The sequence below is a fragment of the Protopterus annectens genome, chromosome 8.part0 (genome assembly GCF_019279795.1).
Source record: "Protopterus annectens isolate FY-2018-M chromosome 8.part0, PAN1.0, whole genome shotgun sequence".
NCBI classification, from domain to species: domain Eukaryota; kingdom Metazoa; phylum Chordata; order Ceratodontiformes; family Protopteridae; genus Protopterus; species Protopterus annectens.
Genome location: NC_056741.1, coordinates 25556964 through 25581473, shown reverse-complemented (window position 1 = coordinate 25581473; position 24510 = coordinate 25556964). Strand labels below are relative to the sequence as shown.

Genomic DNA, 24510 nt, shown 5'->3' with positions numbered 1-24510 from the left:
AAGCAGGACACAAAAAATGCACTATACAGACACATTCTAGACAAAGGGGAAGACCACTGCTTCTTATTTTCCATTATTGAACAGATTGATTGTACACCTTTTGGAGGGGATTGGAAAATGAAACTATCATTTTGTGAAAGTAAATGGCAGATTATAACAGATTCTACAAGACCTCCTGGCCTCAATGATTATATTAGCTTAAAACCCTTTTTAGCATTAGAATAAATACAAGTAGAAATTATAACAGATTCTACAAGACCTCCTGGCCTCAATGATTATATTATATTAGCTTAAAACCCCTTTTTAGTATTAGAATAAATACAAGTATAAACAATTAGGATTTTTGTAAGGACATGTGTATTGGTCCGCTGAATGTAAATAGATTTAATTGTGGTTATGTTACATCAAACACTTGTTTTATTACACTTTTAACTTTTTGAACTTTTAGAACTTCTATATTTATGCTATATATTATTGCAAATGTTTTTAAAAGTTTTTAAAATTACACAGTATTGCACTACTTCTTGAAAGTAATTTTTTAAAGTAATTCAGTTTTATTCAGATTTTTTATTCAGTCTTTTGTTGGTTTTGGCGGGCTTTCAGCTGGCTTGATTAATTAATTAATTACTTAATTGTGACTAGCTGGATGTATATATATACCATTTGCACACCTCAATAGTTGTTCTGAGGAAGGCTGGGGTACAGCCGAAAGCGCTTAACCAGTTTTGTTTGATTTATGGCCGTTTGTTGATCTACAAATAAAACCTACTTTTGGATAATTATTGTGTCCTGTCGTACGAGCAGCTACATACTTCTTCCACTGCTTCGTTCTTGTGTTGTTGCATACTTTTCGTGAACATTTATAATTTGCAAGCTTTTGTCATGAAAGCCAGGACCTCTGATAATATGATATTTAATTTCAGTTCACTTACAGAAGGATGGCATTTTAACATTTTGCATTGACAGTTTTCCATCCAGACATTAAGGCACCTACTTTTATGCCAAGGATATTGCACTTAATACAAAATATAGAGTTGCAATGTGTTTGGTATTTTAGCACAATAGCTTAATGCTATGAGCTACCAATAAGCTTTACCTTGGAGACGAGTGTGATTCCCTCACTTTCTGTTTGCATATTGCATTACTCTTCCTTAGTCCAGACACTGTTCTTGATTCATAGCCCTGAAAAGTGGTACTTGTGTCTGAGTGGCAGACCCTTGAGTGCTGCAAGGCCTTGTGCCCACTCCCACTTTAAATTCCAAAACCTACTGCTAAACGTGTTGAGGCTTCTCCCAGTACAAATACAAATGATTTACTTGGCCAGTGTACCTCCTTTTGTAAGTTTCTAGACCTGCTGCTGTTCTTAATGTGGTGACCTGATTAATAAATTAATTGGAAAAAAATATGTCAACTCTTTCTTAATCTCTGAGAACAGTAAGTGAAACATTTACACCCTCTTTCATTTCCAAACTTAAAATATGAAAGGCACACAGACTTTTAATTTATTTCTCTTTTAATGACTCTTGAAAGAGTTTCTAAGATTTGCTTTTTTATGTTACAGATGTGAAGATCTTGTATTAGTCAGGGTGGAGAATGGTTCTGCCACTTCAGATGTGAAGTGTGGTCATCGGTCACGGATAGTGCTCCTTATAGGCGTACTAATGATTACACCTCTGGCGTTGGCCCTTATCCCCCTCATACTCTGCATTCGGAGATGGCGGTATGGTAAGTGATGTTTTGACTCAGGGTTTTTCAGAAGTATCGCCTCCTGTTTACTGTATGAATGTTCTTCATATAGGCAGATGTGATGAATCAGTGCATTTTTTTCCTGTCACTGTGTCTTTCTTGGTCGGTACCATAAGTTTGAGTGTAGTAGATAATGTCATTCATTTGCCGCCTAGATGTCTCAGACATAACTAGTGTCCAGGACTGCCATTTTCCAGACTTTGTAATTCTCTGACAAAGTCTTCAGGCTGAAGACTCTTGGACTATTCAAAAAGGCGCTGTTGAGGTGCTCACCTCGCTATAAGCATTTCTGATTAAGAGACATCCCTGCCACTATGCTAATGAGGCAGTCCTGGAGAGAGGCATATGCTAATTAGGCATGTGCTCTCCCCCAGAACTGCCTGGGATAAACTTTGGCTGCATAAATAAATTTAGCCACTTCTGGCCATTCATGTTAATGAACAGTATAACCAAAATGTCGTGTTCATCCATTGCAGTATAGGTAAGTGCCAGGGAGCTTAGCAGGCAGGTAGTATAGGGGGCTATCTGTGTGTCTGTATGTATGGGGATGCATCTGCGAGTATAACATTGTGTGTGTATGTATGTGTGTGTGTGTGTGTGTGTGTGTGTGTGTGTGTGTGTGTGTGTGTGTGTGTGTGTTTGTGTGTGTGTGTGTGTGTGTGTGTGTGTGTGTGTGTGTGTGGGAGTGTGTGATGTTTATGTCAGGAGTCCAGTCATGTGGGGTGGTGTGTGTGTTGGGGGGGTATGTATGAATGTGTAAATATGTATGTTTGTGTGGGTTGGGGGTCTGTTATACCTCAGCATTCCTCTGGACTAAGGAAAAAATCCTGGAACATTGATGGGGAATCATTAGGCAGCAGAGATACATCTTTAACAGCATGCCTCAACGGCACTTAAAAAAGACATGGGATGGGAGAGCAGTAACTAATAGATGAAACACTTACCAAAGATATAAATCATGGGAAACCCTAGACACAAGGGATAGCTCTTACATTGTGCCTTAAGAGCACTTAAAGATAATGCAGGTTGGAAGGGACCACTAGAGACCAGGGATATCTCTGTAACAATGTGCTTTAAGGCAAGTAAAATGGATTCAGTCTCTGCACCCTCCCACCAAGGATATTGGTCCACTGCACCACCAGATATCAGAGATAACAGACTACAAGAAATAAAAGTTACAAAATATTAATAATACTAATATACAAAGGAGGAGGAAAGGCCTTCAAACCCTACATCATTGACACAGGAAACAGAAGCATTAACCCTCAATGTCAACTGATAAGTTAATGTTACAAGGGATTTTTTAATAATAAAATGAGGACCTGGAGCATTATTAAAGGCCTACAACAGTTTATAAGTTACAGGAGAGAGGGAGAGGGCACATGCAAGTATACCTCTCAACCTCGTAGCACAACAAATCTAGTGAAATCCAAAAATAATGGTGAGAAAAAGACACCATCAGGATGAATTGTGATTATTCCTCTTATAAATGTACAAAGTCACTAATGTAACAGCTTTTGCACTGGCATGCATTTACTGAAGGCTGTGAAATGTGAAACTCCAATGTCTGGCATTAATGATTAACCTTAATCATCCGTGATTTATGAAGGTAGAAAAAAAGGAGCTATCAGGGATGTTCTAACAGCACAGAACATGTACGTGATGTGTGCGTTTGTGTGTGTGTGTGTGTGTGTGTGTGTGTGTGTGTGTGTGTGTGTGTTGTATGTGTATGCATGTGTTTACATGTGTATGTTTGTATTTGTGTGTATAAGTTTACGTGTTTGTGAGTATGTGTGTGTACATGCATGTGTTTGCGTGCCTATTAATGTGTCTGTGTGTGTGTAATAATGTGTATATATGTGTTTGTGTGTATATTAATGTGTGTATGTGTGCATGTGCTTGTCTGTGTACATGGAAGTGTTTGTGTGTGTGTGTGTGTCTGTTTCTAGGTGTGTGTGTGTGTGTGTGTGTGTGTGTGTGTGTGTGTGTGTGTGTGTGTGTGTGTGTGTGTGGGTGTCTTTGTGAGTGAGTGAATGAAGGGGTGCTTGTGCCAGTGCGGCACGTCACAGGAACGTGCTGATCTGCACTCACCGTAGCTAACAATGCTTCAGAGCCATGCAAACTAGCCAGTATCGATGTCTTTTTTTTTTGTATCTAATGTGTCTCCGAATCACAGCCCTTTTTCACTGCAGCTCTTAACACGAGTGGTAGGGCTGCTTCTGACTCCACAAGACTTTCTACTAGCAGTCCTTCAGGGAATCCATAGAGATGCAGATCATTCTCTAAAAACTGAGTTTTATCATCAATGCCTCAAACTATTCCTGTCTTCACAAGGTTTCGTGTGCTTATATGAATATTTTCTGGCTGGATTCTGCAGCAAGTCCATATGACAGCCAGTAGACGAGTTTATAGCAAGTAAACATAGAGGACAATGGAACCTTAGTGAAGTGGCAAGAGGACACAGCTGTGGCAAAAGTAGACCTCTGAGCTAGGAACATTACTCCATCTTTCTTCTTTACATCCCACTCAGCACTAGCTTTGAACTCATGCATTTGGCTGTCTGTGGAGAGCTTTCTTCCCCCACAATACATTTCAGGTTACAATGCATTATCCCATCAGTTAATAACCTTGCAGTGTTTCACTGCCTAACCTTCTGTGATGAAGCAGGAGGGAAGATCTGTATATTCCGTAAACAGCACATGCATGTGATCAGCTGATCATGGAGGGTACATGAGATAAGAGAGTGATAACTTTCAAAACAAAGCTTGAGAAAATCTTCCTGTGTATTTCTGAGTCTCCATTCCCTTCTTTGCCTTAACAACTGTTCAGTTTGCTGCATGTATGCTGCACGTTCCCAGGGGAGAGGATGCTGCATGCATGCTGCACGTTCCCAGGGGAGAGGATGCTGCATGCATGCTGCACGTTCCCAGGGGAGAGGATGCTGCATGCATGCTGCACGTTCCCAGGGGAGAGGATGCTGCATGCATGCTGCACGTTCCTAGAGGAGAGGATGCTGCATGTATGCTGCACATTCCCAGGGGAGAGGATGCTGCATGCATGCTGCACGTTCCCAGGAGAGAGGATGCTGCATGCATGCTGCACATTCCCAGGGGAGAGGATGCTGCATGCATGCTGCACATTCCCAGGAGAGAGGATGCTGCATGCATGCTGCACGTTCCCAGGGGAGAGGATGCTGCATGCATGCTGCACATTCCCAGAGGAGAGGATGCTGCATGTATTTTGCACATTCCCAGAGGAGAGGATGCTGCATGCATGCTGCACGTTCCCAGAGGAGAGGATGCTGCATGCATTTTGCACGTCCCCAGGGGAGAGGATGCTGCATGCATGCTGCACATTCCCAGGGGAGAGGATGCTGCATGCATGCTGCATGTTCCCAGGAGAGGGGATGCTGCATGCATGCTGCACGTTCCCAGGGGGAGAGGATGCTGCATGTATGCTGCACATTCCCAGAGGAGAGGATGCTGCATGTATGCTGCACATTCTCAGAGGAGAGGATGCTGCATGCATGCTGCACGTTCCCAGAGGAGAGGATGCTGTATGCATGCTGCACGTTCCCAGAGGAGAGGATGCTGCATGCATGCTGCACGTTCCCAGAGGAGAGGATGCTGCATGCATTCTGCACGTCCCCAGGGGAGAGGATGCTGCATGCATGCTGCACGTTCCCAGGGGAGAGGATGCTGCATGCATGCTGCGCATTCCCAGGGGAGAGGAGAGACATCAAGCACTATGTCAGTGGCTGGCTCTGACTCACTGATGTGGGAACTGCCTCAGTCACATACCTCTCAACTGTAAAGATTTTCCCAGAATGTCCAGATTTTTGCCTCATAATTTTTGGTCCAATCCTCATAAACCTTATAGTTTTCTGGCAAATCATTGAAGAATGAAGTCACTAAATAATGACAGACATCTGAGCTTCAGACTTTGTATCCTTCAGAAATGCATGGTAACACACTTTTTTTTCTAACAACTTTCTAAGTTTATAAGAAAACCATTTAAATGTTGCCCTATTTTTGAGCCATTGTCTCCTCTTATTTTTGGCTTTGTCCAGATTTCTTGTGCTAAGAGGTTGTGAGGTATGCTTATTCCTGTCCCATCCACTGCGGTGTCTCAGACCTGTTCTGAAACCTGAAAAGCACACATCTACACCCAGCAGTGGGGGTCTGCACAATTATCATATGGAGAACTATTCCCAAAGCAGGCACCCTGTTTAATATTTCTGTGTGCTTTATGTGTCAGAGTGTATGTATTCAGTTATTCATGCCCCCCACCCCAGGAGTAACTGTTTTGTGGGAGTGGATTTCATAGTCACAGCATAAAATTACAAATCATGCAGTGTGCTAGACATGAAGCTTATATATGACATTGTTTGTTGATGGGAGGACTTAATTATCCAGCAATAACATGTATTTTATGTGCTTTTGATAACACAGCTTTGTCAGCATTTGACTATGATGCATTCATAGGTTCATAGCTTAGTACTGGGCTAATTGCCCTTGTGGGCCGTTTTAAGCCTAGGCAATTACCCCATGTGAGAATCAAACCCTGCACCTTGTGTCTGAAAGGTAAACACCTTAACCATTACGCAAACCTCAACATCATTTTTGTATGCAATTATATCATGCTGTTTGTTCCTGGTAACGTGGCCTTGCAAGATTTACCTATAAAATACATTTAACACATAATATAAGGTTTTTGATGAAAGATCAGTCCTGTCCTGTCTCAAATGTGTTGCAGTTCTCCTTCATAGCTCAGTCGTATTTTCTGATATATTGCAAGTACATTTTCTCTTTCTTCTGTTCCTCTTTTCTCCCCATATGCTCATTTACTGGATTATTGCTTCCTTCCTTTTGTTTGCATTTCCAATACTAAACAAGGATAATGTGCCGGGAAATAGTTACACCTAGGAGTCCTAGGCACAAGTTAATAATTTATTAAATTTAAAACTTTAACCAAACAACTTACCAGCCCAAATCACACTGAGGACACTACTGAATTTAACCTTGTTACCAAAGAGGCAGTAGCTATATAAATGTACTTACTCACCTTCTGTGCCTTCTTGGCAATGCTAGTCTATCTCTTTCCTTAGTGTTTTCAAAGTTCCCAGTACCCAGATATATAACTGCAGCGTGCATGCCTTGAAAACTTTAAGCAGAGCTGCACTGATCTTGGTGTGTTAGATATACATTTTTATTCTCTATCTTCAAGTATTTCTGTTATTTATTTATTTTTTATTTTATACTCCCTTTACTTCCTATATCACCCCACTCTCATGACAGGATAGGCTGTGAATTATTGCTAATTACTTTAACTATCCTACAAAAGTATTTTCCTAAATAAATAATCAGTCACTGAGTGTTACAAACAGTATGATAATAGTTTTACATATATATATATATATATATATATATATATATATATATATATATATATGGGTCTACTTTGAAACATCTAAAATCCATAACATCTAATTTCATAACATTGAGACCAGAACATCTAAAACCCATAACATTGAATTTCATAACATCTAACACTACAAATCACAAGAAAATAACATCCCCTCCTCATATAACGACATCAAACTACCAAACGCACTTTTTCTACGTTATTCACACCCCCCGTAAATTAAATATACCAACTCCAAGATCGCACTACAGTGGGAAAACGTTAATTTCCTAACCCCACTGTATCAAGCTCCCCTGCAGAAATGTAGTAAAAAGTGTGTTTGGTAGTTTGATGTCATTATACGTCGTTATATGTGGAGGGGGTGTTATTTTCATGTGAGTTGTACTGTTAGATGTGATGAAATTAAATGTTATAGGCTTTAGATATTTTGGGTTTTTAGATGTTCTGGTCTCAGTGTTATGAAATTAAGATGATGTTATAGGTTTTAGATGTTTTGAAGGGGACCTATATATATATATATATATATATATATATATATATATATATATATATATATATATATATATATTTATGTATGAGAGTATGTTAAATGGTCGAATACACTGCACCACCTTACTAACGCATGTTAACCATGTCCGGTACTATGTTCCTGTCCCTAACCCCAACAATACACCTTACTTAGGAAATGCTTGCCCTAACACTACCACAACAAAAGACACTCAGACACATATTACATATGTCAGCAACACACATGAACAGCACTAAATCCCCCTTCCCTGACCCTTACTCTAACTATAACCCACACACAGACACACACACTCCTACCTGCAATGCTGAACCTTGCCCACACACATTCAATATAACTTACCTTATGTGCACACAGTGAAACTTACCTTAGTCAAACACATTCAGTCTACAGTAGCTTACCTGCACACATTCAATCTAACCTACCTTACTTGCACACATTCAGTCTAACTTCATTTGGTATGCCCAGCACTTGACAAAAAGTTAATTTGACCACTTCCCCAATTATAAATTGCACTCAACAAAGTGAGTATTCAAACCTCATGAAGGTATCCAGCATATATATCTACATCTATACCTTTACCTATATCTCTATCTATAGATAAATATCGATATAGATATCAGTATAGATCATGAAGGTATCCAATATATTCATATATATATATATATATATATATATATATATATATATATATATATATATATATATAGGTCCCCTACGAAATCCCGAGTGCACAGAATCCCAACGCCCAAAATACCAAGACGAAAAGCCCGAAACCCCACATTACCGAAAGACCAGAAGCGCGAAATCCAAAATCCCGATGTTAAGGGATTTTGAGTTAGCGCTTCTGGTGTTGCGGTTCAGGTAAGTATGTGTGTGTAACTGTGTTTGTGAGGAGCTTTAGTGAGTGTAAGTGTGTGTTGTGACTGTGGTGTGTGTGTGTGTGTGTGTGTGTGTGTGTGTGTGTGTGTGTGTGTGTGTGTGTGTGTGTGTGTGTGTGTGTGTGAGGGACTATAATGTGTGGGTGTGAGTTTGCCTTGTGTATATGTTTGTGCAATCTCAGAGTTAGAATAATAAAGTAGGGGGGTGTGGGGGGCACAGTGTAGGGTGGTTTGTTTTGTTATGGGGGGAGGGTGTGTGTATGTTTTTGTGTGTGCTGTATGTATGTATTAGTTTCACAATTTTGAATTTCATGCTTTCAACGTTTCGGTAATGTGAGGTTTCGGGCTTTTCATCTCGGTATTTTGGGCGTCGAGATTCTGTGCGTTTGGGATTTCATAGGGGACCTATATATATGTATAGATGGATCCTGGTCTTACTATCAAAAGTACGTTTCATCGAAATGCACATGATCTAACTCACTTTCGCAAAAGTGCATTTAGTCGAAAATGCACTTTCGCTGAAAGGTAACTAAGCAAACAGTTGCTTGCATGTAGATTTAGTTGTACATCAACATGTATTGTTGATTATACAACTATGTAAAATGTTGTTTAGATTGCGGTACAGCGGGGATAAGGGAATATTCCCTTTCCCCCACAGTAGTGCAATCTCGGAGTGAGAATATGGGGTGCAGGGGGGGGGGGCTTGTCCTCCTGCATAAACGTGAGTACTGCTTTTTTTTAGTTTTTTGGAGTGTTGTTTTTTTTTTGTGTGCTTTTTTGCAAAAGTGCATTTTCGATAAAATGCACTTTCGCAAAAGTGAGCTCTATCTTGTATGTTTCGATGAAATGTAGTTTTGATGGATCAGCATAGATCCATATTTATATATATATATATATATATATATATATATATTCGAAAGAAAAATTGCCAAAGACTCTAAAGATAATCACAAAGCCTCCTTTAGCTATGTCAAGAATCTAGGTGGCAACGCTCAGATCTGCTCTGAGCTAGTGCAAAATGGCAAAAAATACACTGAACCAACTGACATTGCCAACATCCTGGCTGACAGGTTCAGTGCAAACTTTACCCCATCCTCACCCCCAAAAGGGCCCGTGTCCATCCCAGAAGAATGTAGAGCCCCAGACATCACAGACTCATAGGTGAAAACAGCCCTTTCCAAAGCCAAAAACACAGCATCAATGGGACCGGATGGTATCCCAGGCTGCGTCTTACATGAGCTCCAAAATGAACTAACCCCTCACCTAAATTCACTGCTCATATTCAGCCTTACCACAGGCTATGTACCAAAAGAATGATGTACAGCTACAGTTATCCTGATCCACAAAGATGGTGCCACAACGGATCCTGGGAACTATCACCCTATAAGCCCGACTAGCCTGGTCTGCAAAGCTATGGAGTGCATCATCATGGAACACATTAACAGAGACATTGGGAACCTCCAGACACTGGACCCTACCCAGTTTGGCTTTGTTAAAGACAGATTTTGCCTCCTAAACCTAGTTGACTTCTTTGAAGCAGTTACCAAGGCCATAGAAGAGGGAAAGGTAGACCACACATCCTACCTGGACCACGCAAAAGCCTTTGATACCAACCCCCACTCTGACATTATTGATAAGCTTACTAGCTTGAACATTAACCCCTATGTCACGAGATGGGTTGCCAACTGGCTCATGGATAGAACTCACATGGTCAGAGTTGAGGGTGCCATGTCCGACTCTAAACCGGTTACAAGTGGCGTCCCACAGGGCTCAGTCCTGAGACCCCTACTCTTCGGTATATACTTCTCTGAGGTACAGGCAAGCACAGGAGGACTATGGCTGACCAGGTTCGCAGATGATTGCAAACTGGGGGCCATAATTGACTCTCTGGCTGACACAGACATCCTCTAGAAGGGTCTCATGGAGACGAATACCTGGTGTCAGAACCATGGCCTCAAGCTAAATGCCAAAAAGTGCATAGTCATCCCCTTTGGGAAAAACAAAGTGCCCACAAACTACCACATAGGTGATAATCCACTAAGTATGGAAGATGTAATTAGGGATATGGGGACCCAAGTAGATAGCAACCTCTCCTTTGATAATCACATTGCCAAAGTGGTTAGAAAATCCTTCTATGTAGTCCACCTAATCACGAAAGGGTTCACATCTAGATCAAGAGAGGTTATTGTGCCCCTCTACTCATCGCTCATCAGGCCCATAATAGAGTACAATGCCCCATTTGGGATGTACCTTACTCGACACCTGCAACAGCTGGAAAGACTACAGAAGTACCTCACCAAGAGGATCGTGGGCCTTAAACAGATGCCCTATGCAGCTCAACTAAAGAAACTCCAACTCTACTTGGTTGCTTACCACCTACTCAGAGGTGATCTCTGCCTGATGTACAAGGTCATGTCTAACCCGGAATTAATGGACATGCTCCAGCTCAAGAAAACCAAATCTCTTAGAGCCACACGCGCTAGGGATTTAAACCTTAGCACAACAATACATAGGACATGCTGGAGGGATAGATTCCTGTCCCAGAGACTTCCCTCGCTCTGGAATAGAGTCCCCATCTAGGTTAGGCAAAGCCCTTCACTGACTCTCTTCAAGAGAAATCTTGATGAGTGGATGGGAAATCGTAAATTTACCCCCGGGATCACTTCAGTGGCCCTGCTGGACAGAGGCTCAGGAAACTAATCTAAAAGGGAGGCGAAAGCTAACACATTCTGGCTATGCTTATAAATGCCTCTGGGTAGATAGCCTAGTACCTACCTATGAACCTATGAACCTATATACATATATATATATATATATATATAGTGTAGGACACTGTAATAGTGTAGGACAATTAATGTTCCAAATATCATGTTTTACTATAAGTATGTGATTGCCATATTGTTGGTAAGCTGTGGAACATTTTTAGGAGGCGGGGTATTGGCCTCCTTATAAATATACGTGATAGTACGTTATTCTGCACTCACTGATGACGCTCTTAGTAGCGAAACCGGTTTGGGGATTGTGCATTTCACAATAAAGGCTTAAATTTAAGCTACGTGCTGCTTGTGTCTCCTGTTTTGTGCTGGATTCGTTTTTGGTGTTTTTGCATATTATCCGAGCACTACATAGATGATCGCGCAACTGGAAGTTTGGGTTTTGGTCTATTTGGCAGTTTGCTGTTCATCTTTTTGGTGGATATAACGTGGATTGGTTATATCTTTGAATGTATACTCTATTTTTGGTAAGGAGGCGTATGTAAGCAGTTGAAGTGTTTTGCACTTTCTATTATGGCGGAATTGGGAGAAGAATTGCAATGTTTCATGGATAACATCATGGCGGACAAAGATGATTGTTCTATTTTTGGACAAACTAATGCTACTACTTCCAACAATTTATTTGCTAGTAATGTGGCGACGCTGGATGGAGGCACCGATATAGTGGACTGTTTCAAACATTTGGGGCAGTTGTCCCATAAGGTACGCTCTATAGTGTGGCACAATAAACTGTTAAAGGCTTATTTGCAGGCCAAAGTTATACCACGGGGGTTGCGTTTACATGTAGAGCCTGGGGTTGGCTCTGATAATCAAGCGTTCATGTCAAAATGGCGGGCGGTGCAATTTACTGCTTCTAAGATGTTTATAGAACTGTTAATAGAGTATTATGATGTGCAGATTAATGAAAGTAATGTGTTACTGAGGGCATGTCAAGAGCGTATCCTTACATTTTCAGATATGAGGCAATATAAGGAACTATACTCTCAGTTTAAAATTGATATGGACAGACATGAACGCGAATTAAAAACACGCAAGATGAAGAAATATGCTAGAGACATGAATGACTATAAAAATAATGTGGTATATTCTTGGAAACAGTTGAAAAGGGGTGTACGCTTTGAGTCAAAGAAAAGTGGGTCTGCTAAACGTAAAAGGGCTAGACCCATTTTGAAACATCCACAAGCCACTGAAATGACTGATTTTTCATCCAGTCTTTCCAACACGGATACCGACAACGATGCAGGGGACATAGAGCAGCACAGCTCACCAGTGAGAAAGAGGCCTAATACCCCTTTAGGCGGGGAGGCCGTAAACATCGCCGAAAAAGAAATACAGCAGTTGTTCCTGTCCAAACTACAAGTGGAGAATATGTAACCATGCCGGTTGTTAATGGGGACATTGACAATTTTGATATTGATGTGAATAACTTGATTGTTAACCTTTCTAAATGTACCTTTGATGTAAGTCAAATTAAACTGCTGAACAAAGGGTTGGGCTATGTACCATCATTTTATGTTTCCCACTTTGATGTCATTAAGGATGTAAAGCAATTTACTAGAAGTTTAAATCTTAAGTATTATTTTGCACACCAGGTACAAAGTCAAAGTAATGATATGGATGAGCATTTTCATTTTAAAAAATCTGATTTTCAGCCTCCGTATAATGGTGTAGTAAAAACCTTTGAAAATCTGGTAATGCAGGATTTACAGACAAACCGTGCTAGTATATTTGTTAATCATACTAAGAATCTTAGTAAAGATGAGTATGAGGCTTTGCAATCTTTGATTAAAAATAAGGACATCATCATAGTGGGGGCTGATAAGGGGGGAGCCACGGTGATTTGGGACAGGAGTGAGTACACTCAGGAGGCTATCAAGCAGTTAAATGATCCCATCTCATATATTAAGCTCCCAATGGACCCAACACTTGACTTTAAAAATACTATTGATAGGTATTTAAGTAGAGCTTTAAAGAGAGGTAGTATAACTGACAACTTGTATAAACAATTGAGAGTAGATACACCTAAGCATCAGTACTTCTATCTTGTCCCCAAGATACATAAAACCTTGGTGGGTACACCTGGCAGGCCAATAGTAGCAGGCAGAGGCTCACTGACTGAGCCGCTTTCTGAATACCTGGAATATAGATTAAAACCACTTTTAGATCAGGTTAGTGCACGTATCAAAGACACCACTGAATTTTTATCTTTGATGGAGAATTTACAAGTACCTGTACACGCTTATTTATGGACACTAGATGTACAGTCTCCATATACCAGCATCCCACATCAAGGTGGTATTAGAGCTGCACAATATTGGTTGATGCAAGCTGGTATTTATACCAGAGAAGACATGGATTTTATCATTAATATTTTAACTTTGGTATTGGAACATAATGTTTTCAGTTTCCAGGGTCAGTGGTATCTCCAAAGCAAAGGAACAGCTATGGGGGCAACTTTTGCTCCCACATATGCAGATCTGTTCATGGGCCTTTTTGAAGCCCAATACATTTATCAGGATGATTTTGCATTTAAGAAACAGCTTTTGATGTGGAGGAGATACCTAGATGACTGCTGGGTTATATGGAATGGCACTGAGGGAGAATGGAGTGCTTTTGTCCAATATCTTAACAAGAATATGTTTGGGATAAAGTTCACAGGCAAAATACACCTGTTTACAGTCGATTTCCTTGATGTACATGTCACTAAGACATTAGATGGCACAATAGCTACAACAGTACACAGGAAACCGTTCTCAAAAAATTCTTTATTATTGGCCAATAGTTGCCATCCTCCACATATAATTAATAATATACCTACAGCCCAATTCCAACGTATCAGACGAATTTGTTCGTCTGATCATGAATATGAATGTCAAGCAGCAGTCTTAAAACAGAGATTCCTGGACCGTGGATATCATGAATCAAAGTTAAATAAAGCATACTTAAAAAGTAGAGAGTTAAATAGAACTATGATGTTAGAATCCAAAGATGGAGACACTATGAATGCCAGACCTGCAGTTAGATTTATCACAAGTTATGGGAGTAATACCTTTAAGATCAAGGAGATAATTTCCAAGTATTGGCACATCTTTACCAGTGACCCCTTTTTTTCAAATATTATACCTGAAAAATGCAATTTTGGCTATAGACGGGGTAAGACCCTGGGACAATGTTTTTCAGGGTTTAAGAATGAAGCTCCTAGTCATATGCAGATGTCAATAGGGTGTCCAGGATGTACTTTTTGTGGTAACTGCAGGTATTGTAAACTAGTGTCTAAAACTTCTTCTTTTACTTCGGTTAATACCAGCAAAGTTTATGATATCAGACATCATATCAAATGCAGTAGTCCCTGGGTTATTTATATGGCAGTTTGCAAATGTGGTGCATTCTATGTAGGACAAACGTCCTGCAGTTTTAAACAAAGAATTGCACTTCACATTAGTGATATCAAATGCAAACGTGTACGGAGTGCTTTATATAAGCATACTATACAACATGCAGCTTCACATTTTATTTTCGTGGGTATTGATACGTTAAAAACAAGTAATGTCAGTGAAGCCCTGCGACATCAGTTGCTAACTAACATGGAACGTAGGTGGATTGTAAATCTTGGAGCATTATTTAAACCGGGTCTTAATGATCATTGGTGAATGGGGGACTATTTATTTAGCCATATAATAGTGCATATATATACATATACATATATATGGCAATATGCTGTTGAGTAAATATAATGTAATTGCTGTTGGATATCTGAGTGGTCAGGGTTTTGTTTTTGTATAAATATGGTGTGTATTAGTTTTAGCCACATTATTAGTATTTGGATTAATGGTTTAGATAGGTTTATATATATATACATTTTGTTTAATAGTGTAGGACACTGTAATAGTGTAGGACAATTAATGTTCTAAATATCATGTTTTACTATAAGTATGTGATTGCCATATTGTTGGTAAGCTGTGGAACATTTTTAGGAGGCGGGGCATTGGCCTCCTTATAAATATACGTGATAGTACGTTATTCTGCACTCACTGATGACGCTCTTAGTAGTGAAACCGGTTTGGGGATTGTGCATTTCACAATAAAGGCTTAAATTTAAGCTACGTGCTGCTTGTGTCTCCTGTTTTGTGCTGGATTCGTTTTTGGTGGTTTATATATATATATATATATATATATATATATATATATATATATATATATATATATATATATATATACACACATATGTGTGTGTGTTTTCAGATCAAATGATATCTAGAGCCACTGGTTTGCATAAAACAGAGATTTATTCAATAATCCACAAAGGAAATCAGAATGATAGCTGATTTGGCTTGTAATTCAAACAAAAATAAAACAGCACATCTGACTACTTTCCATCAACTATTTATAGTCCCATATAGCCTCTCCAGGAAACAAGCTGTCCTTTAGAAGTCACAGGCTGTAGCTTCAGCAAGGCTTTAATTTCATCTCAATAATCCAGAGGATGCCTCCAAGAAAACAAGTTAACCCTGAGTGGGTCGTTGCACCCCACAATTCCAGGACTTCTTAGATCAGCTCCTTTCTCAGCCTTTCTGAATCTCAACATGAGGAACAAACTCAATACCTAAACACCCAAATGTCTAAGTTGCTAATGTCGACGGAGAAAAATGTAAACAAATCAACTGTGGACTATGCGTGTTCCAAGGCGTAACCTCAGAGCATGCAACTGAAAAACATTCATGCAGAATCAATCAATAAACCCGACACAGTCCATAAAGATGTTCACATGGTAGTGCACTGTTTTGTATTCAGTAAATGGCTGTACACAGTGTGTAGAGCCACGCAACCATGATAAACACAGTGGCATGCTAATTACAGCCTAAGCAGCTGAATTGTATGTTTATCAACCAATCCAGGATGGAGAAGTGATTTAACAAGCTATAAAGCAACTGTGTAGACTCAGTGCTGTTTTTCCCTGTGAATTCCAGTAACCTATTGGAATACAGGCATGGAAAGGAGTCTACACAGAAACAATGTTAGGGGCTGCTGTTGCTTTAATTCATGTGTATGTGCAACAGGCTGAAGTCTATCATGCTGCTGCTGCTAATAGACCCCGGCCAAGAAGGAGAAGAGTTTTCAGATCCCAGTTAACTTTTACCACATTCTACATGATGTGGAAGTTGTACAGTGCTACAGGGTGGATAGAGACACACTACAGGAACTCGGTGACCCCTGTCTTCCTCAACTCAGACCCAGGGCAAACCGAGGGGAACCCATCCCAGTGAAGACAAAGGTATGTGTAGCACTTAGAATTTTAGAAACAGGTACCTTTTAGAGACCAACAGGGGACAGGCTGGGAGTGTCACAGGCATCATCATCCAGGATCCTCTATCAATTCCTGAATGCTAGGTTACAGCATGCCGGTGACCACATATATTTTCCCCATACTCCTGAGAACAGGGCCACAAATATGCAAGAGTTCTGCCCTGTAGCACACTACCCTGAAGTACTGGGTGCATGTAGAATTATTAAATAAAAAGCAGCAACAAAGTAGCAGCCAAAGTCCGTACTGGAAAACAAAAAAATAAAAATACTAATGACCAGTAAGGCTGCCACGGTTAAGTCACTCTTTTTAATAAAATGAAATAAAACAGAACAAAAGATAAGTGCTTTCACGTAATAAATGCTTCATCAGATCCATATAAACATAAATAAAACAATGTAATGCAAGTCCTTAAAATCATTTAAAGAACCAATCACAAAAACAATCATTTAGCACATCCAATCAAATTATCGATTAAGTTTACGCCCTTTAAGGGATGGTTTTAAACAGACATTAGCATTAATGCCTGGACATTTGTCGGAACATATAGAAATTAAGGCACTACCCAGAGAACAAGGCAGGTTCCACATAAATAGAAAGGGTTTCCACTCTGCCAAGTGCATGTAATGCCGAGGGAATCATCCTGAAAGTTTGTGCTGGCAACCCAGGCAGTTACCATGACTCTCATATTTGGCACACCTCCCAACTGTATTAGATGTTCACTAGAGGGGATTTCCAATAGGGTCATTTACTGGGGAATGCAAGTTATGCATTGGAACCATGGCTGATGAAGCCAGTCAGAAATGCACACACACCTGCTGAAGAACACCATAATAAGGCACACACTCAAACCAGAAATGTCATAGAGCATGTGTTTGGGCTGCTGAATTCGTGGTTCCAATGTCTAGATACATCTGTGGAAGCCCTGCAGTACAGTCCACATACAAGTACTGAAATATTCACTGCCTGAGCCATGCTTCACAACATCATCCTGAGAAAACAGATTCAGCAGGATCAACAAGGGGAAGGGGCACACATCCCACCACCAATCACAAGGTCACCACAGCCACATGCAGCTGAGAAGTAATAGGAGGAACCAGCAGCTGCTCTTTTTTTAGGCAGACATGGGTGTGCTCAATATGCCCTTGCACTGGCTAAGATGCAACACATAGCACACTCACCATCTAAAGGGCTGAAGGGCAAAAACCTTCATCCTATGCACATACATATAGTAACACTGATGCCATGCAATGCTCACAACCTTTACCTACCCATGTAATGGCGGTGCACTTCTAGCATCAGACAGACTCAGCCCTGAACTAAAACTGGCGCAACTGCTGGATTTACAAGGTAAGTGTTGAACCTGGAGTGTATTGTGTAATAATATGAATGTCTGGCTTATCCTTGTATGTTGTTACTTGGTAATGTAAGCAAGTAATATGTGGGTGATTTGTACAGAAATCACCTTAACATGTGATAGCAGAGACTTATTTGACTTATATGTGTCCATTATTAGGTAGTAGGCCTCAGGCATCAAAGATTCACTCAGTCATACCTCTCAAAAGTACTGATGGTCACCGAATGCCCTCAGTTTAGCACCACACATTTGTACGGGAAAATCATTAAAGAGAGAAGTTAAAAAGTAATGATACACATTTCAGTTTCAGACTTCACTACCCTCACAAGATCATTAAAAATACTGATGCAAAAAAAATGTTTGATTCTATCAATTGCCTAACTTTCACAGACGAAAATATCTCAAATGGACTGTTTGCAAAATAACATCACAGATGCAGATATACTAAGCACTAAGTCAGCTATGCATCCTGAGCATCAGATACAAATGTTATATATCCCTGAATCCAAAAGATAGAAAACAAGGATCTGGCACAGTTATCATCACTTGCACAGGATGTTGGGGGGAGGGGGGGGCAGGAATCCTAGGCTGACACGAAAGGTCTGTGAGTGTATGTCAGTTAGAAAGAGAAACAGGCAGACATTTGGATAAAGTAACAAATGGCTAGTGAGACAAAATGAGCTTTAATCTTCACGGCTGAACCATGTAACTATTGTGTGTGTGTCTGTATGGGTCCCCCAGGTGAAACTGTGTAAGTGTCTGCAAGAACACGTCCAAGCTCTGTGTTAGCTCTGTGTCTTGGTATGTCTGACAGATGTGAGCCATACATGGTAGAGGCGGCAGTTCATCGTTGTCATACCAGACCATGAGAACTGGCTCTGCCAAGAGTTGCACTGGCATGTCCACACCCATGGTCAGATGCAGTGCTGCTATCCGAATGTGACTGATGTCTCCTGGACGAGTTCCCCTCAGAAGGATATCCAGGATCACAACCCCAAGGCCTGCCACATCTGGGTGTGGAAACTTCAACCACTGACAGAGCAGTGGAAGCAGTGCCACTGTGGGAGCATGATCGGGCATGACCACATTGGCTAACAGAAGATGTTGTGGCTGACCTATGCCCACGAGGATGCTGTCCCCCTCCCAGCAAACATTCCTTCACAGACACTGCCCATTCCGATGTGTCATTCGTCCGATCCATAGAATTTGCAACATGGTGGAGACAATCATGCATGTTAGCCTGTGCCAAATCTACAAACCGCCGTAAACATATGTTGAGTGACACAGGAAGACACGCCTGGATCAGGTGGAGGATGGACAACAGACCTCCTCCGAGCACTTCTAACAACTCTCCTGCATGGCACCTTGCCCACACTTTGGCTACGGCTAGAGTTAATAGGCACTCAAGCTGCAGTAACCACACATCCCTAATTGCGTCTCACCCTCCAACTGTCAAATATCTGAGGGCTCATTGGAATGAGTTGGCATAGGCCTAGCTGGCTGTGTCCGATGGAATTACAGGAAATGGCTGAATGTCATCCTCAGTGTCAGATTCAACCTCTACACCCCCCCCCCCACCGACTCTGCCTCTGTTTGGCCACCATCATCATCAGAGTTTGCTGATACTCTATCAGATGGTAAGAGCCCTATACATCCACTCTCAGGATCACTTGTGATAATAAGCAACAAATTCAGGAAAGAAATTAATAGCTACAGTACTATAGTCAAATGTATGCTAACAAACTAACAGTGATGCCACTACTACAGACAGTACAGCACTATACACACAATAGTCTTGACAACCATATCACACATATGGATAAAATAAATATTTCTTTGAACTGCTCATCACTTTTGACAAAAAATATTTGGCTTACCATGTGCAGATGATGCTTTGCTTTCCATGGATGATGATCCTGGAAGAAGTTAAGCAAAAAGTAAGGACACCATCATCACAATTAACAGTAACACAGGGGATTAAAACTTTTTGCCCTTTATATGTCCATTACTGATACTTTTAACAAGAACTTGGATGACCCTAAGCCCATGTGTAATCAATCAGAATGTATTTAACTGTATCAATCTACAACTATCCCCCCAAATGAATTTAATGTTAAACAGAACTTAATTAAGTATTGCTGTCAGTATTTTACTATACAAGAAGTATTTAACAATAGAGATAGATAAGCCTACCAGGAAGCTCCTCCTGGTACATACTTGCTCTCCCTGAAACAGTAGCACCAGCATCAATGAAATGCTGTTCTGCAGTTTCCAGTGAGTTGTCTGGATCCCTGACAATGGACATGAACTCATTTGTGGCCTGTAGCAGGCCCCCTGATACCCATCCATTCACAGGCCACTGCAGCTGCTGTCCTCCATGCAGGTGAAATCATGTCAGTGATTCTATAGCACACCTGATCATTTGTCCTGCTGTGTCCACCTACTACATTCACATCAACAACTGTCTGCTGCCAAATTTGCATTCTGCCTGAAATATCTCCATGTCCCCTCTCAAGCAGAAAGGCACCATCTTGCCTAAAAGCTTCCACAGTGACCTAATTCTCAGGGTCACTGAAGGGTTTTTTTCAGATTGGGATGCCCAGGTGCCATAGTCTTAGGTGACTTAAAACACAACAGAAAGATAATACTTGTAAGTATCACATAACTGAAAGTCCTGTTTCAATATAATACATACAAGTTAGCATTTCACTATTACCCACTGGAGAAACATAAAAGAGTCAAGATTCAAATATATAAAAAAAGGAATTGTGTGATTGTAACATATTACAATCACACACAAAGCAAGGTTGGATCCAAAATAAGGAGAGTAACAATAGCAAAAATCTTTTTTGTGCCAAAACGGAAATGTAACTTTACTCCCCCGCTCCCAAAGGAATAGACAGATAGGATCATAGCATCATAGAAAGTTACTAGGCTATTGGCCCTGAGGCTCTTATAAGCCTAGCCAAGAGTTTAGCCCATGTTTACACAAGTCAGAACCCAAAGCCCCTGTCCAGCAGGGACATGGGTGGAATCCCAGGTGTGTATTTTCTGCTTCCTATCCAGTTATGCAGGTTGCGCTTAAAAAAGGGGTAAAGAGGTACTCTGCTTGATGTGAATAGGGAGTCTATTCCACCAAAGGTAGAGACTCTGGGACACACATCTGTCCTGCCAACAAGTCCTATTGATGTCACAGACCAGGTTGAGTTTGCACATGCGGGTTACTCGAGTGGAGCTTGACTTGCGGATATGCAGCAGTCCCATCAATGTGGGGATCGAGATTGCCTTGTATGCCAGACAGAGATCACCTCTAAGGAGTCTGCATGAAATTGAGTAGAGGAATAGGGCCTTTAGCCTATCTGTGTATGGTAGCTGTTTGAGGCCCTGGTGACACATTTTACTAACAAACCATCAGTGAAATGCTAAAAGTACTATCAAATAAAATGTCCCTGAAACATGAGCACAAATTTAACACAAAACATTCTCTTATAAGCTATTGCCAGCTATGTCTACCTGTGGCCAGCACTCACCTAGAGATGTGTATGGTCCACCCTAGGAGGCTAACACCCCTGTGTCATTGACAATATAGGATATTTACATTTCACAGAAATAGCAACAGAAGAGTGTACAGACAAAAACAGTTGTAATATTAGCACTTGTGATGATGATAATTGATAAGGCTGTGCATCTGAGAAAGTGAAATGCCCTGACAAGCATGCCCATGCCATCACTACACTTCTAAGAAATGCATGCAGATACAAGTAGCATTTGCTAATGTGTGTGTGTGTGTGTGTGTGTGTGTGTGTGTGTGTGTGGGTATATTTATTTATTTATTTATTTTATTGCATTTGTTTACCGATATGTGTATATATATATATATATATATATATATATATATATATATATATATATATATATATATTAACATATTTTCTTAATGACATTACAGCATATGCAGTATATAGCTGAAAAATGCAGGCATACCTTATCAAGGTTGGTAGTCTTCTGTCCAGATATATCCCAAAGTAATATCCTCTTCTGTGTTATCCATATAAACATGTCTCCACACCTTCAGGTTCCCTAGCTAAACGGTTCCCTTTTAATGTGTAGATTTAAGGCTGTGAGCACAGTGAAGATGCAATATGAGAAGTGAACTCATTAGAATTGCTGAATCCCAATTACTTGGCTCCATATAGCAGATGCAAACATAGTGCAGGCACTCCCCTCAATGTTTGTTGATAATGGATTGCAACTGTGAATGATTACTGGTAGGGAGAAGGAAAACACAACAGCAATTCAGACCTCCCTACCTCCAGTGGGTGTGTCAGCCAGATTAGACTTGCAAATTGTAGAAGTAATTGTATCAAAGATTTAAATGTAAGTAAGCAGCACACATTTCACAGTTTCTTTTCAGTAACATCCATCCTCCCCTTCATCTGTTGCCATTTAATATCCTCATACATTTTAATGACAATGATATAGAATGCCTTACAGACTGCATGTCTCAGATTACTGCTCAGATAAAACAAGAATGAGCAACAAACAAAGAGAGATAAGTCAGAGCTGCATTTTTGCAAACGGTAGTCACAAATGGTTGTGTGATCACTCAGTGCATCTGAAATTAATACATGTACAAACAACTGTCATATGTTTTGTTAGTACTGTGGATGATGTTGCAGTTGGTTGCATGCAGAATGATTTCAGGTCTCTGCTGCAAAGCTGTTTGTGTGGCAAAGAGGGATAATACACCCTTACTGTATTTTGATGCTTCATTGGATTTAGAGTTCAAATCCAGACCTGTGAAAAAATATTTCATGTGTACCAACAGAAAATTTGCAGTCTGCGGTGGTGGTGCTGCGGTAGCGTTGTCGCCTCACAGTAAGATGTTGTCCTGTTCGATTCTCAGCTAAAGCGTCTTCTGTGTGGAGACATGCATGAATGGGCATACCTTTGTTGAAGGTTGTACGTCAGGGCTGGCAACTCGATACGTAAAAATCTGCTGCCAATCATTAGCGGACCGGAGTTCCACTGTGTCGACCCCTAACCGGGAAAAGCCGAAAGATACAACAACCAACAGAAAATTTGCAGTATTTATTTCATAGATTTATTTTCTTCATTTCAACTAATTTTCCCTTTTTTATTTTTAAAAAATGCCAATGTTTGCATGGTGCACGGCTTCCTGCAAACAAGGGAAATGGAGAAACACAATGAATATCGGGTTTAGCTCTGCTTATCTTGTTTGCACAATGCTTAGCAGTGCACAAACCTGGACTACTGGCCTACACAGAAAGCAGACAGAACACCTGCAGGCAGGGCGTAGACAGTATAAAGGTAAAAAAGGATACTGTGTTGCAGTTTTTGCTTTCCATCATGCAACTCCTCTAAGCAACATTCTGCAGCAGTTAGCAAGCTTCCTGAACACCTGCAGCCATCAAACACCTGTAGACGGGTGCAGAGAGTCAACAATTTAAAATGGATGCATTCTGTTAATTCTTTTGGGCACTGCACAAACACATTAAGCAGCATTGTGCATGGTTAACAAACAGAACTTAAGAATGAATAGGGAATTATGCAACTATCAATTAACTGTTCCTGTGGCAGCAGGCATAAGTGTAGGGCTGTAATATAGATGGCCCTGGCTTCAAATACAGGAAGTGCAACATACTATTTTTACTCTTATGACAGTCCAGTTTATAGTAATGAAAAAAAGAAAATAAGAAGACTCTGCTTGCTTGGCTAGGTTGATCCTAAACTATGTGGATCTTACTGTTTATTAGTTTTGTTTGGATCACACAGTTTCACACCCTGAAGTTGTTTAAGTTAGTTTTTTCACAGTGTGTGTCATTTAGGATTTATTTCCAATGCATTGAGCTTTACTTAGGAACGGACAACCCTACCAGGAATCGATTTTCTGACACGGAGCATTTTGACAGTTATTTTTAGGAATGAACACACCTATTAGGAACTGGCTTTTTACTTAAATACTTTGTTCTTGGACAGTTTTTGAGAAGCTTTGCTGGTAATAGACTACTGAATATTTTTTGTTAACCTGCCTTTTCATTGGTTTGATACAGAAGACTATTTTCCAACAGACTATCTTTGAAGAATTTGTTATTATTATTTTTTGTCCTATTGGTTTTGATTGTTAGTTGTGCGTGTCACCTAGCGACTCTTTAAGGTAGATCATGCCATTTTCAATATGATGAAAGAGGAGGCAATCCTTGTTTCCAAACTTGAAGGAAACCTTACACAATTGACTGGCCTTTTAACATAGCAGTGTAGCCAGGTGTTAGAGAGGTTAAAAGCCTTTGTGCCCTCTGCAAATGATTTCACTCGAGGTGAGAATGATGGAGGAAGGATTATGCATGCCAGCACCACCCTCAAATGATATAAGTGAACCAAGAATGTGTTATGAAGGAGACCACAATGTCTTTAACTTGTCAATTCGAGCCTGTAGAAATGGTATTAACAACAGGAACTTTGTAAAACAGTAATACCAA

General features: G+C 40.3%; 1 protein-coding gene across 1 annotated transcript in view; it reads left to right on the top strand.

Moving 5' to 3' along the window:
• Positions 1-24510, top strand: part of LOC122808625 (tumor necrosis factor receptor superfamily member 5-like) — a 448756-nt gene that overhangs the window by 381959 nt on the left and 42287 nt on the right. The window contains exon 6 of the mRNA XM_044079589.1: positions 1562-1725. Within this exon, the coding sequence (XP_043935524.1) occupies positions 1562-1725 (164 nt within the window). The remainder of the gene's footprint in view (positions 1-1561; positions 1726-24510) is intronic.